Below are 13,131 nucleotides of genomic sequence, written 5' to 3'. Positions count from 1 at the left end.
TGGCAGTCATGAGCTGTAGTGGAAGGTTTGGGGTTTTAATTCCTGAATTTGGCTTAAAAATGGCTTCAAGGAAAAAGGAAAAGCCTTCCCAAATTTGGCAGGGTTCAAATCTCCATTAGGAAAAATGGACATCGAGTTCTTCACTTAGCCAGGAATGCAATTTGAAGACTTCTCACTCACTAAGCATTCCATAGTTTATTTCTGTTTTCCAATGATCTTCCTCAAAATTCACTCAGGAATAGTCACTTACCATTCTCATGCCTTCTGGCCCTACTCTTTCCCCAACAAGGCTTGCTTTTTCTGGATTCCCTTTTCTGCTCTCAACTGGCCCAGCCTTAAATGTCCTGCCCAGGTTGAGGTGCTGATGTCAACAAGATGTCGAGAAGCAGCGTGGCTCAGTGGAAAGAGCACGGGCTTTGGAGTCAGAGGTCATGGGTTCAAATCCCAGCTCTGCCACTTATCAGCTGTGTGACTTTGGGCAAGTCACTTAACTTCTCTGAGCCTCAGTTACGTTATCTGTAAAATGGAGGGTGAAGACTGTGAGGCCCTCGTGGGACAACTTAATCACCTTGTAACCTCCCCAGTGCTTAGAACATTGCTTTGCACATAGTAAGCGCTTAATAAAAGCCATCATTATTATTATAATCATTAACAATAGCGCTATTGAACCTGGTCACTATGGACCTGAAATTCATTCTCCTCTCTCCTGGGAGGGATGGGTGACCAAAGGTTGGGGATTGGGGATACAAGATTGAAGGGACAGTCTAGGATCAAATCCTGTTGGTTTTTTCTCCTCAACAACTCCAGAATTCACCCCTTCCTTTCAATCAATCAATCAATCAATCGTATTTATTGAGCACTTACTATGTGCAGAGCACTGTACTAAGCGCTTGGGAAGTACAAATTGGCATCACATAGAGACAGTCCCTACCCAACAGTGGGCTCACAGTCTAAAATGGGGAGACAGAGAACAGAACCAAACATACCAACAAAATAAAATAAGTAGGATAGAAATGTACAAGTAAAATAAATAAATAAATAAATAAATAAATAGAGTAATAAATATGTACAACCATATATACATATATACAGGTGCTGTGGGGAAGGGAAGGAGGTAAGACGGGGGGATGGAGAGGGGGACGAGGGGGAGAGGAAAGAAGGGGCTCAGTCTGGGAAGGCCTCCTGGAGGAGGTGAGCTCTCAGCAGGGCCTTGAAGGGAGGAAGAGAGCTTTCCACTCAAACCACTACCGCCTTGATCCAGGCATTTGTGATACACCAACTACTAATTGACATCCCATCTCCCATACTGACACCCATGCCCATCACCCTTGTCAGTTGTTCTGGACATTTAACTCCCTCCTCAGGCCCCCTGTCTCCCCCCCCAGCCCCCAATCCCTCACCCTCAATGATCTTGCCTCCTACTTCATTAGGAAAATTACCACCACCATGTCTGAGCTCCCCAAAATCACCCCTCCCCCTGACCCCCTCTTCTACTTTCCCATCCTTCCCAGCAGTATCTTCAATATCTTCAGAGATCTCCTCCCTCCTAAGTGCCACCCCCTCCTACATGCTCATCACACCTCATTCACTCCAACCTTATAAAAACTCTTGCCCCATCCCTGCACCCCTCCTTAGCTTCCATCTTCAACAACTGCTCACTCTCCAACAGCTTCTGCCCTTCTGCCTTCAAACATGCCGTCTCCCCTTTCTAAAAAAAAACCCTCCCTTGACCCCACTGCCCCCTCCAGTTATAGCCCCATCTCCCTCCTACCATTCCTTTCCAAACTCCTGGAGTGAGTTATCTACATTTGCTGCCTCAAATTCCTCTCCTGCAACTCTCTCCTAGACCCCCTCCTATCTGGCTTCTGTCCCCTCCACTCCACTGAAACCTCCCTCTCAAAGATCACCAAGGTTGCCAAATCCAACAGCTCCTACTCCACCCTAATCCTCCTCGACTTCTCAGCTGTCTTTGACATTATTGACCATCCCCTTCCCTTCAACATGTTATCCAACTGACTTCACTTGGCTTCACTGACTCCGTCCTCTTCTGGTTCTTCTCATCTCTCTGGCTGATTATTCTCAGTCTCCTTTGCGGGCTCCTCCTCCCCCTCCCATCCCCTCACTGTCAGGGTTCCTCAAGGGTCAGTTCTTGGTCCCCTTCTATTCTCCACCTTCACTCACTCCCTTGGTGAACTCATTCACTATCACTGCTTCAACTACCATCTCTATGCAGATGATAACCAAAGCTTTATCTCCTCCCGTTATCTCTCCCTCCCTCCAGGCTCACATCTCCTTTTGCCTTCAGGACATCTCTGCTCGGATGTCCTCCCGCCACCTAAAACTCAACATGTCCAGGACAGAGCTCCTTATCTTCCCTCCTAAACCCTGTCCTCTCCCTGACTTTCTTGTCACTGTGGATGGCACTACCATCCTTCCTCTCTGGTCGTTCATTCTCAGTCTCTTTTGCAGGCTCCTCCTCCCCCTCCCATACCCTTACTGTGGGGGTTCCCCAAGGTTCAGTGCTTGGTCCTCTTCTGTTCTCGATCTACACACACTCCCTTGGTGACCTCATTCGCTCCCACGGCTTCAACTATCATCTCTACGCCGATGACACCCAGATCTACATCTCTGCCCCTGCTCTCTCCCCCTCTCTCCAGGCTTGCATCTCCTCCTGCCTTCAGGACATCTTCATCTGGATATCTGCCCGCCACCTAAAACGAAACATGTCCAAGACTGAACTCCTTGTCTTCCCTCCCAAACCCTGCCCTCTCCCTGACTTTCCCATTTCTGTTGACGGCACTACCATCCTTCCCGTCTCACAAGCCCGCAACCTTGGTGTCATCCTGGACTCGGCTCTCTCATTCATGCCTCACATCCAAGCCGTCACCAAAACCTGCCAGTCTCAGCTACGCAACATTGTCAAGATCTGCCCTTTCCTCTCCATCCACACGGCTACCCTTCTCGTTCAAGCTCTCATCCTATCCCTTCTGGACTACTGCATCAGCCTTCTCTCTGATCTCCCATCCTCGTGTCTCTCCCCACTTTAATCCATACTTCATGCTGCTGCCCGGATTGTCTTTGTCCAGAAATGCTCTGGGCATGTTACTCCCCTCCTTGAAAATCTCCAGTGGCTACCAATCAATCTGCGCATCAGGCAGAAACTCCTCACCCTGGGCTTCAAGGCTCTCCATCACCTCGCCCCCTCCTTCCTTACCTCCCTTCTCTCCTTCTACAGCCCACTCCGCACCCTCCACTCCTCTGCCGCTAATCTCCTCACCGTACCTCATTCTCGCCTGTACTGCCATCGACCCCCAGCCCACGTCATCCCCCGGGCCTGGAATGCCCTCCCTCTGCCCATCCGCCAAGCTAGCTGTCTTCCTCCCTTCAAGGCCCTACTGAGAGCTCACCTCCTCCAGGAGGCCTTCCCAGACTGAGCCCCTTCCTTCCTCTCCCCCTCGTCCCCCTCTCCATCCCCCCATCTTACCTCCTTCCCTTCCCCACAGTACCTGTATATATGTATATATGTTTGTACATATTTATTACTCTATTTTACTTGTACATATCTATTCTTTTTATTTTGTTAGTATGTTTGGTTTTGTTCTCTGTCTCCATCTTTTAGACTGTGAGCCCACTGTTGGGTAGGGACTGTCTCTATATGTTGCCAACTTGTACTTCCCAAGCGCTTAGTACAGTGCTCTGCACACAGTAAACGCTCAATACGATTGATGATGATGATGATGATGATCCTTCCCGCCTCACAAGCCTGCAACCTTGGCGTCATCCATGACTCTGCTCTCTCATACACCCCACATATCCAATCTGTCACCAATGCCTGCTGGTCTCACCTTCACAACATCGCCAAGATCCGCCCTTTCCTTTCCACCCGCAACCATGTTAGTAACAATCACTCAGCCTAACCCGACTGGACTACTGAATCAGCATCCTTTTTGATCTCCTAACCTCCTGGCTCTCCCCGCTTCACTCTGCTGCATGGATTATCTTTCTACAGAAACGTTCAGGTCATGTCACCCCCCTCCTCAAAAATCTCCAGTGGTTGCTTATCAACCTCTGTATCAGGCAAAAACTCGTCACTATTGGCTTCAAAGCTCTCCATCCTCACCTCGCTTCTCTCCAACGACAACCCAGCCAGCTCACTCCACTCCTCTGATGCTAACCTTCTCACTGTGCCTCCTTCTCGCCTGTCCTGCTGTCAACCCCTGGCCCACGTCCTACCTCTGGCCTGGAATACCCTTCCTCCTCAAATCTTCCAAACAATCACTCGTCCCCACTTCAAAGCCCTACTGAAGTCTCACCTCCTCCAAGGGGCCTTCCCAGACTAGCCCCCCTTCCTCAGCTCTCCCTCCCTTCTCCCTCCCTTCAAGGCCCTGCTGAGAGCTCACCTCCTCCAGGAGGCCTTCCCAGACTGAGCCCCTTCCCTCCTCTCCCCCTCGTCCCCCTCTCCATCCCATCTTACCTCCTTCCCTTCCCCACAGCACCTGTATATATGTATATATGGTTGTACATATTTATTACTCTATTTATTTATCTTACTTGTACATTTCTATCCTATTTATTTTGTTGGTATGTTTGGTTCTGTTCTCTGTCTCCCCCTTTTAGACTGTGAGCCCACTGTTGGGTAGGGACTGTCTCTATGTGTTGCCAATTTGTACTTCCCAAGCGCTTAGTACACTGCTCTGCACATAGTAAGCGCTCAATAAATACGATTGATTGATTGATTCCGCGTCATCTTGACTCACTCCCTTTGCTCTTTTCCCCCTCTCCCCACCCCACAGCACATGTACCTATGTATCTATCTATAATTTTATTTATATTGATGCCTGTTTACTTATTTTGATATCTGTCTCCCCTTTCGAGACTGTAAGCCCAGTGTGGGCAGGGATTGCCTCTCTTTTTTGCCGAATTGTACTTTCCAAGTGCTTAGAACAGTGCTCTGCACATAGTAAGCGCTCAATAAATACGACTGAATGAATGAAAGAATACTACATCAGCCTCCTCACAAACCTCCCTGCCTCTACCATTCTCCGTTCTCCCTAGTCCTCCAAAACGTCTCCCCATTAAACAGAAACCTGGCCACTGGTTTTATGGCACTTTTTTAAAAAACCGGTATATGTTAAGTGCTTACTATTTTCCAGGCACTGTATTAAGTGCTCAAGTAGGTACAAAGTTGGACTCACTCAATGTTCCACTTGGGGCTCACAGTCTTAATCCCCATTTTACAGATAACACAGAGAGGTTAAGTGAGTTACCCAAGGTCACATAGAATTTGAGCCGAGTTCCTGACACCCAGACCCGTGTTCTTTCCACTAGGCCACACTGCTTCTCAATTAATTAGTTTCACCTAATTAGCTCTCTGCCCACTACTTATCCTTGCTCCTCTTCCACTACATCCCAGCTTTCATGCTTCAATCTTCTCATGCCAACTTTCTGGTTGTGCCTTTTTCCCATTTCTCCTACCACCTGCCCCTGGCTTAGAATCCTCATCACCTTCTCATCTGACAGACTGCCAACTCTCCTCAGCTTCACAGTCCTTCAAAAGCACATCTCCTCCAGGTGGCTTTCCCTGGCTGATTTTTAAACTTCTCAACACTCACCTTACCAATTCTGAGTTACTTATGCACTAAATTTCTCCCAACCTTCTCTACTGATTAAGTATGTCTCCCCTTCTGGACTGTGAGCCCGCTGTTGGGTAGGGACCGTCTCTATATGTTGCCAACTTTTACTTCCCAAGAGCTTAGTACAGTGCTCTGCATACAGTAAGTGCTCAATAAATACGATTGAATGAATTAATGAATTCTATTCTATTCCAATTTACTATTCTATTTATTTTATTTTGTTAATATGTTTTGTTTTGTTCTCTCTCCCCCTTCTAGACTGTGAGCCCACTGTTGGGTAGGGACCGTCTCTATATGTTGCCATCTTGGACTTCCTAAGCGCTCTGCACACAGTAAGCGCTCAATAAATATTAATGAATGAATGAATTCTATTCTATTCCGATTTACTATTCTATTTATTTTATTTTGTTAATGTGTTTTGTTTTGTCTGTCTCCCCCTTCAGGAGGCCTTCCCAGACTGAGCCCCCTCCTTCCTCTCCCCCCCTCCTCCCCCCCCACCCCGCCATACCTCCTTCCCCTCCCTACAGCACCTGTATATATTTACATTTGTTTGTACTTATTTATTACTCTATTTTATTTGTACATATTCTATTTTATTTTGTTAATGTTTTGTTTTGTTCTGTCTCCCCCTTCTAGACTGTGAGCCCACTGAGGGGTAGGGACCGTCTCTATATGTTGCCAACTTGTACTTCCCAAGTGCTTAGTACAGTGCTCTGCACTCAGTAAGCGCTCAATAAATACGATTGGATTGAATGAAGTATGTATCTTTGTAATAATAATAATAAAAATGATAATGGTATTTAAGTGCTTACTATGTGCAAAGCACTGTTCTAAGCGCTGGGGAGGATACAAGGTGATCAGGTTGTCCCCATGTGGGGCTCACAGTCAATCCCCATTTTACAGATGAGGTAACTGAGGCACAGAGAAGTTAAGTGACTTGCCCAAAGTCACACAGCTGACAATTGGCGGAGCCGGGATTTGAACCCATGACCTCTGACTCCCAAGCCCGTGCTCTTTCCACTGAGCCACGCTGCTTCTCTTTATGCTCTTCCTCCTGCCTTTAACTTATTTTAGTGTCTCCCCTGCCAGACTGTAAACTCGTTGAGGGCAGGAATCATGCCTACTAACCCTATCAGGCTCTCCCAAGCAGTCAGTTCAAGTTCTGCATGCAATAATCTTTCCCTGCCCATAACATCCACTACTGCCCAGCCACCATCTACACCACCCCGGGCCCAATCAATGTTGGAACCAGCCTCAAATGAGCTAAACCTCTCGCTGGCACAGCTAGGAACGTTAAGGAACTTCCCAAACTCCTAATCTGCGAGCCCGTAAGTGGACGAGCCAATGTATTAATTTACAGACAAAGAACATAAAGGATCTTATCATCATCAATAGTGCCTCCTGAAAGAAGAGCTGTCCCACTCGGCTTGTAAAATGATTAGAAGACCAGGTTTCTTAATCATTTTGCTGAGATTTAGGAGTAAAAGCAGGCACTGTGATGTGGGGATGCCTCCTTCTAAAAGGAACTGTCTGGAAACTAGTTTTTTCTAAACTTTTCCTGAGACATACTCTGATTCGGTCTGTGAAAAATGGTCAGGGATACCAGAATTCTGCTACCCATTTCTTAGCAAAGCAATTTTCTAAGTCCTGAGAGATATTTTAAGTTTCAAAACACAAACTGCAAGCTTTAAGATCCTCCTGCAAACTGTCAGCTCCTTGTGGCCTGAGATCGCATCTACCAACTCTATTGTATTGTACTTTCCCAAGCACTTAGTACAGTGCTCGACACACAGTTAGCACTTAATAAATACCACTGACTGTTTGATTTGAACAAAATTTCACAGGAAAGCAAAATGAAAGACACCTGAAACGGGATTATATATTTTAATTTGACTGATATGAAAGGGAAGGGGAGTCAGGAAAAAAGAAAACGTGTTAAGCCTAGCTTTATGCTAAACCAAATGCTCGTTTTTTAAACAGCACAGCAAGATATTAAAAATCCCTTTTATCAATATAACGCTCATTTTGGTAGCTTTGTGTGTGCGAGTGCGTTATTAAATACCTGATCTGTAGAAGAGAGAAATAGTCACGGGCATTAAAAGAATAAAAAGAGGAAAAAACCCCAACAACCCAGGGCTGAGGTTGCTTGAAGGTGAGTATATCTGCCAGGGCAGCTGATCACTACTGAGGCATGCTAGTGTGGCCTGATGCTTGGTCCGTTTCTCAGACTTTGGGAGGGTGGGGGAAGACAGGTTTCCTTGGAAGAATGGCAGGACTGGTTGGGAACCCTCCCGGTACCTCACACTCCGAGTTTGTTGGCTTGAGTGAGAACAACTTTAAGCACAGGCATGAAGGCAGAGATCTCACTGAAGTTGCTGGTGCTGACTATATGGGTGTGGGTGTTGAGTCCCTCGGGGTAGTTCCGGGTTTCAATGCTCCGGGCAATGCTGTGTAAGCCACTGATGATGGCAGGGGAAAGCTGAAATAAAGGTAACAGACACGGGAATTTAAACAAAGACGATTTTTTCACCAAGCCTTAAAGCACGCCACACGCCAGACTCACAAGGATCCCGAGCACTGGGAAGACATAACCGATTCCTTGATGCAGCTATCAAGTTTAATGGATCTGGGGGCCTTGGAACCTGACCATGAAAGTCATAGTTTGCAGCAAAGGAAGCCAGTTTGAGTGAAAAGACTAAGTTTTTCCATTATCCTTGTGCTTGTTCCTCCTAGTTGAATAGCCACACTCCCCAACTTTCTCTTTCCTCTTCCTGTAGCTTACTGAGGGCAGGGAACATGTACCAAACTCTGCTGTACCCTCCCAAGCGCCTAGTACAGTGCTTGGCACACGGTAAGGGATCAATAAATACTATTGAAGATGATGTTGAAGTTCTGTTCACCGGAAGAGAAAAGGGTCCTCTGCACATAGAATTATATCCTCCCACTTAATCCACTCTCCCAACTTGGACTTCTTTCTGAAGAATTGGGGCCAGAGAGCAGAACCTGATGGAGTCTCTCTCAATGCACCTGCCTGGCCACCTGGCTGTGGGTTTCAGAGTTGATGCCCTCCAACCTTGTCCTAGGGGACTTGGAACAGAGAGGTGAAGTAAAGGGGAATGGGCAGTGTTTTCAAATCTGTTCAGAAAACTCCAAGAAGTCTCATTCTGTCTAGATTCCACACTCCACAAGAAGGTCAGCCTGTCTAAGGCCAGCATCCGACAGTCAGCAAAAGGACTAACAAAATTTATTCCCTTGAATCATGAAACCTCAGGACTTGGACAGTGACAGAGCCATCATCACTGTATTCCCTTCTTGGTCAACAGGTCCTGTAGACAATATGTTGGTGACACTTGGGAAAGACATGATGGAGAGACGAATGAGATCAATGATTTTAGACTCAAAAGGCAGCATATTGGAATCAGCTTGTCCTGCTTCAATACTCCTCCACCACATACTTAGGCCACATGGGTCCTCTTCTTCCCACTCTCCCCAAGAAACTTACTGTTTGCTCCCTAAGCTTATCGTAGAGAAACTCCAGGCGTTTGTTGGCATCATCTAACTTCCTCTTGGTTTGCTGCAGAAGAAGACAAAGTACTGAGCAACACAAAGACAGTAAGCCGGCCTAGGCAATAGAATTTCCATTTAATAGACTGGGAGCCCTTTATACACTGCTTTGCCAAACCTACAGTATTCCTTTCTCTAGATGGGAAAATTACAGTTAAATGTGTCCAAGATTTCAGAACAAGATAGTTGTTGTTGAGACATAGGACAGATGACAACAAATACCTATACCTGAAATCCTTGAAATGCAGACTACAAAGAGCTCTGAAAAGTTGTTCTACTTCCCCAGACATCCATTCTGCATCCCTACCGAGCTGTGTTCCCTCAGAAAAGAGATTCCCTCCTTGTGAACCCTTCGGGTTAACCCATCCCTGGCTGAGGAAATTTCCTGAGAAGCTGCTCTAAAGAAGAATCCCAGGAAGGTGGAAAGATAATATTTTAAACCATTCCTGAACCACTCAGTCACATCACTTCCCTCTTCACTAAATATATCATGGAACAGCTTGAAAACCTAAAATCTTCTAGCTTCTAGGGAAATCAGAATGAAGAAAAAGTGTATTTATTTATTCATCTAGCTCATCTTCCACATTCTTACTTTGCCAGAGGCATAGTATTTGTAAATCATTTTGTTTGTCTTTTTGGATGGGTTTTTTATTTCTCGTATGCTCTCCCAAGTACTCTGAACACAACAGGTGCTCAGTAAATACCATCGACTGAGGTAAGACAGGTGTTTAATGCTAAAGTATTGGGCATGTGGGGAGAAAGGAGATATTTTAAATGGAGGATAGTTGTAATGAGGCACCCCCACAAATAAACTGGCAGAGAAAAGCATCAGTTATTCAGAGGTAACTATGTTGTAGGCCTTCACTAACACTCACAGTAAATGACTGGTTCTCATGAGCTCCTGATCAAAACAAAGTCCCAAAGATTTGGCAAGGAGATAGCCACTATGACTTTGGTATTTCATCCTGGTTGGTGCTGACCCCACGGATGAGTTTGTGCAAGGGACAGTTTCCACGGGACCACCTAACTCCATGGCATTAAATTGGACCACCAATGAAAAACTATCCCAACCAGTCCCCCACGGTGAAAAATATCCTTTAAAACCAACAGAGAATAGGATAAGCTAAATAAACTCATTAGCTAGTGTTTTCCTACATCCCTCCAATTCAAAGTGAGCTTTTCCTGGCAGTAAACCTGCTATTTCAGGTTCATTCTCCAGGGACTTTTCTGGTACACCAAGAGGACTTTTTTCCTAATGGAGCCTGTTGTCTGAAATGTTCTTTCATGTTAGAATTCACCACCTCATCCCTCTCAGGGACTAGCAACTCCCTAATTGTCATAATGTTCAGGTTCATTTATGCCCAGGTAGCGGCCCGGAACAAACATTTATACTTCCCATCGGTCTGCTTCAGCGGAGTAGCAGAGAAGACACATACCGGATCAGTGGCGGAGGAGAGGCATCTCTGGATGAGGGCCTCGAATGTGGCCTTGAGAATAAGGTGCTCTTCTGGAATAGGTTTCTTGGTAATCTTCTCTGTTGGCAATGCCTGCACCTGCTACAAGAAACAACATAGTCTTAGAGGTTTCTAGCCCCAAAGAGGGTTCAGATTCTGACTGCAGTAAGACATTTACTTGTTTAAACAGTCAGAGGGACAAATCTAATCAGGAGGAACTCAGAATAGTGTGAACACTGAATTGTTACTCAATAAATCCCCCTAAGAACTTACTGAAGCTTGGAGGTGTAGGTTCAAAATGAACAAAAAGAAGCCATCTTCACATCTCATTAGAGGTGAATATGCACCTTTATTAGAAAATTCTACACCATTTTGGTCACCATATTTTAGACAGGAGAGGTTCCAGAGAAAGAATGGAAAATCAGTTCTATGGGGAAGGCTAAAGGGATTGCAGTAACCCCTAGCTATAATTTATTTCAATGTCTGTCTCCCCTACTAGACAATAAGCTCTTTGAAGGCAGAAATCATATCTACGAAATCTATTTTACTGTACTCTCCCAGGCACTTAGTGCAACACTCTGCTTATAGTAAATGATCAATATATACTACCGATCAATTGAGAAAGAAGCTTAAGAACTCAGCTGGCCCTTTTGAGGGTATAATTATTACTATTATTATTTTTTAATGGAGAGAATGTGAACAAGCCAGGGTAAGGAAGAACTTCTTGTCTGTCAAGGGTGAGCAAGGAAGGTTGTGGAGGCCTTTACAGAAAATAATACACTTCTATTCTTAGAGAAGCAGTGTGGCCTGCAAGTGGAGAGAGCAAGGGCCTGGGTTCTAAACCCAGCTCTGCCACTGTGTGACCTTGGGAAAGTAACAACTTCTCTGTGCTTCAGTTCTCCTGTTCGCCCTCCTATTTAGACTGTGAGCCCCATGAGGGAGAGGGACTGGGTCTAACCCAATTATCTTATATCTATCCCAGTGCTTAGAACATTGACTGGCACATAGTAATCACTGAACAAATACCACAATTATTATTATTATTATTTCTCTGTCCTAGATGCTTTAGTCATTCACTCAGTCTCCCAATTCTAGGATTCTCTCATTCCTAGAACATGCGGCAATTGGGTGCAATTTACAATCAGCAGAAACTGCAGAAAATATCAAAAGGCTCAACAATGATCACAAGATTAAAGACAAAAGTAGGGTTAAATAGTCTAATGAATGTGGAGTCTGTAATATGTCACTACAGGAAGGGTTCTATAATTTGTTCTTGGGATTTCAGAATGGCAACCAGCACACTATTCCTTCAAGCATCTTGAATCTCCTATCCAAGACAGCCCCTGGTTGGATGCTCTGAAAAGCTGACCCAGTGTGGCAAGACTTTTGGGTCTTAGGATGACAAATTCAGAGCTTTTTCCTGCCCCACATCCATAGAGGCTGTAGTCTGTGAACATGCTGCATTTCCTGGAAAAAGAAAGTCCACAAATCCTCTCCTGCTGACATACTGAACGTGGCTATTAGAGACATATTCTGAAGACTGACTGGCGTGGGTGATAGGGGCCAAAAGTTCAGGTACAAAGCACTGAGGAAAATCTCATTTGGCATTTCATAAGATCAATCAATCGAAAGCATTTACTAAGTGCTTACTGTGTGCAGAGCATTATACTAAACATTTGGGAGAGTAAAACTGAGTTGGCAGACATGATCTATGCCCTCAGGGAGCTTACAGTCTAGTGGGAGAGACAGACATTAACATCAATTACAGTAGGGGAAGCAACAGAATAGAAGGAAAATTCTACCCAGTTTTGGTTGCCATCCTTTAGAAAGGAAAGCAGCAACGAAGATGCTCATTGTTATTATTTCAGGTTTCAGAAACCCTCCTATATCAAGGTGTGCACAGAGCTCTCACTCCCCTACACTCTGGAAAACCTGAAGCCATTACAACCAGCTCTTGGGGGGAAGATGGGCGGCAGGGTCTGGTTACATTTTTTTGAGAAATAGCTGGCTTAGTGGAAAGAATACAGACCTAGGAGTCAGAGGACCTGGATTCTTATGCTAACAATCTCGTACCCTATTTCCCCATCTATTCTATCACCTATGCATTTGAGTCTCTACCCCAATCAATTAATCAGTCGTATTTATTGAGCACTAACTGCATGCAGAACACTGCTCTAAGTGTTTGGGAGAGTACAATATAATAATATAGTTATAATATATAATATAATTATACTATAATAATAAAATATAATATACACTTATATTATAATTATTATAATATAATAATAATATAGCAAACACATTCCCTGCCCACAGTGAGCTTACAGTCTAGAAGGGGAACAGACATTAACAGTGCAATAACAGTGGATATGTAGATAAGTGCTGTGGGGCTGTGGTGGGGGGAGAGGTGAATAAAGGGAGCAAATCAGGGTAAATGCAGAAGGGAATGGGAGAAAAGAAAATGAGGGTTTAGTCAGGGA

The 13,131-nt window shown here is 45.0% G+C and overlaps 1 protein-coding gene across 11 annotated transcripts in view; it reads right to left on the bottom strand.

Annotated features, from left to right (window-relative positions):
• Window positions 1-7,501: 7,501 nt before the first annotated feature.
• SEC31A (SEC31 homolog A, COPII coat complex component) overlaps window positions 7,502-13,131 on the bottom strand; it is a 100,457-nt gene continuing 94,827 nt past the window's right edge. For 10 of the 11 annotated variants that reach the window (XM_038742509.1, XM_038742512.1, XM_038742513.1 and 7 more), the window contains 3 exons: window positions 10,634-10,753; window positions 9,136-9,207; window positions 7,502-8,112 (listed from right to left, as the gene is read on the bottom strand). In XM_038742509.1, the coding sequence (XP_038598437.1) occupies window positions 7,933-8,112; window positions 9,136-9,207; window positions 10,634-10,753 (372 nt within the window). In that variant the 3' untranslated portion in view covers window positions 7,502-7,932. The remainder of the gene's footprint in view (window positions 8,113-9,135; window positions 9,208-10,633; window positions 10,754-13,131) is intronic. The other variant, XM_038742510.1, reaches the window with a different exon arrangement.

The sequence above is a fragment of the Tachyglossus aculeatus genome, unplaced genomic scaffold (assembly GCF_015852505.1).
Source record: "Tachyglossus aculeatus isolate mTacAcu1 unplaced genomic scaffold, mTacAcu1.pri scaffold_12_arrow_ctg1, whole genome shotgun sequence".
Classification (NCBI taxonomy): Eukaryota; Metazoa; Chordata; class Mammalia; order Monotremata; family Tachyglossidae; genus Tachyglossus; species Tachyglossus aculeatus.
This window is presented reverse-complemented; position numbering and strand designations above follow the sequence as displayed.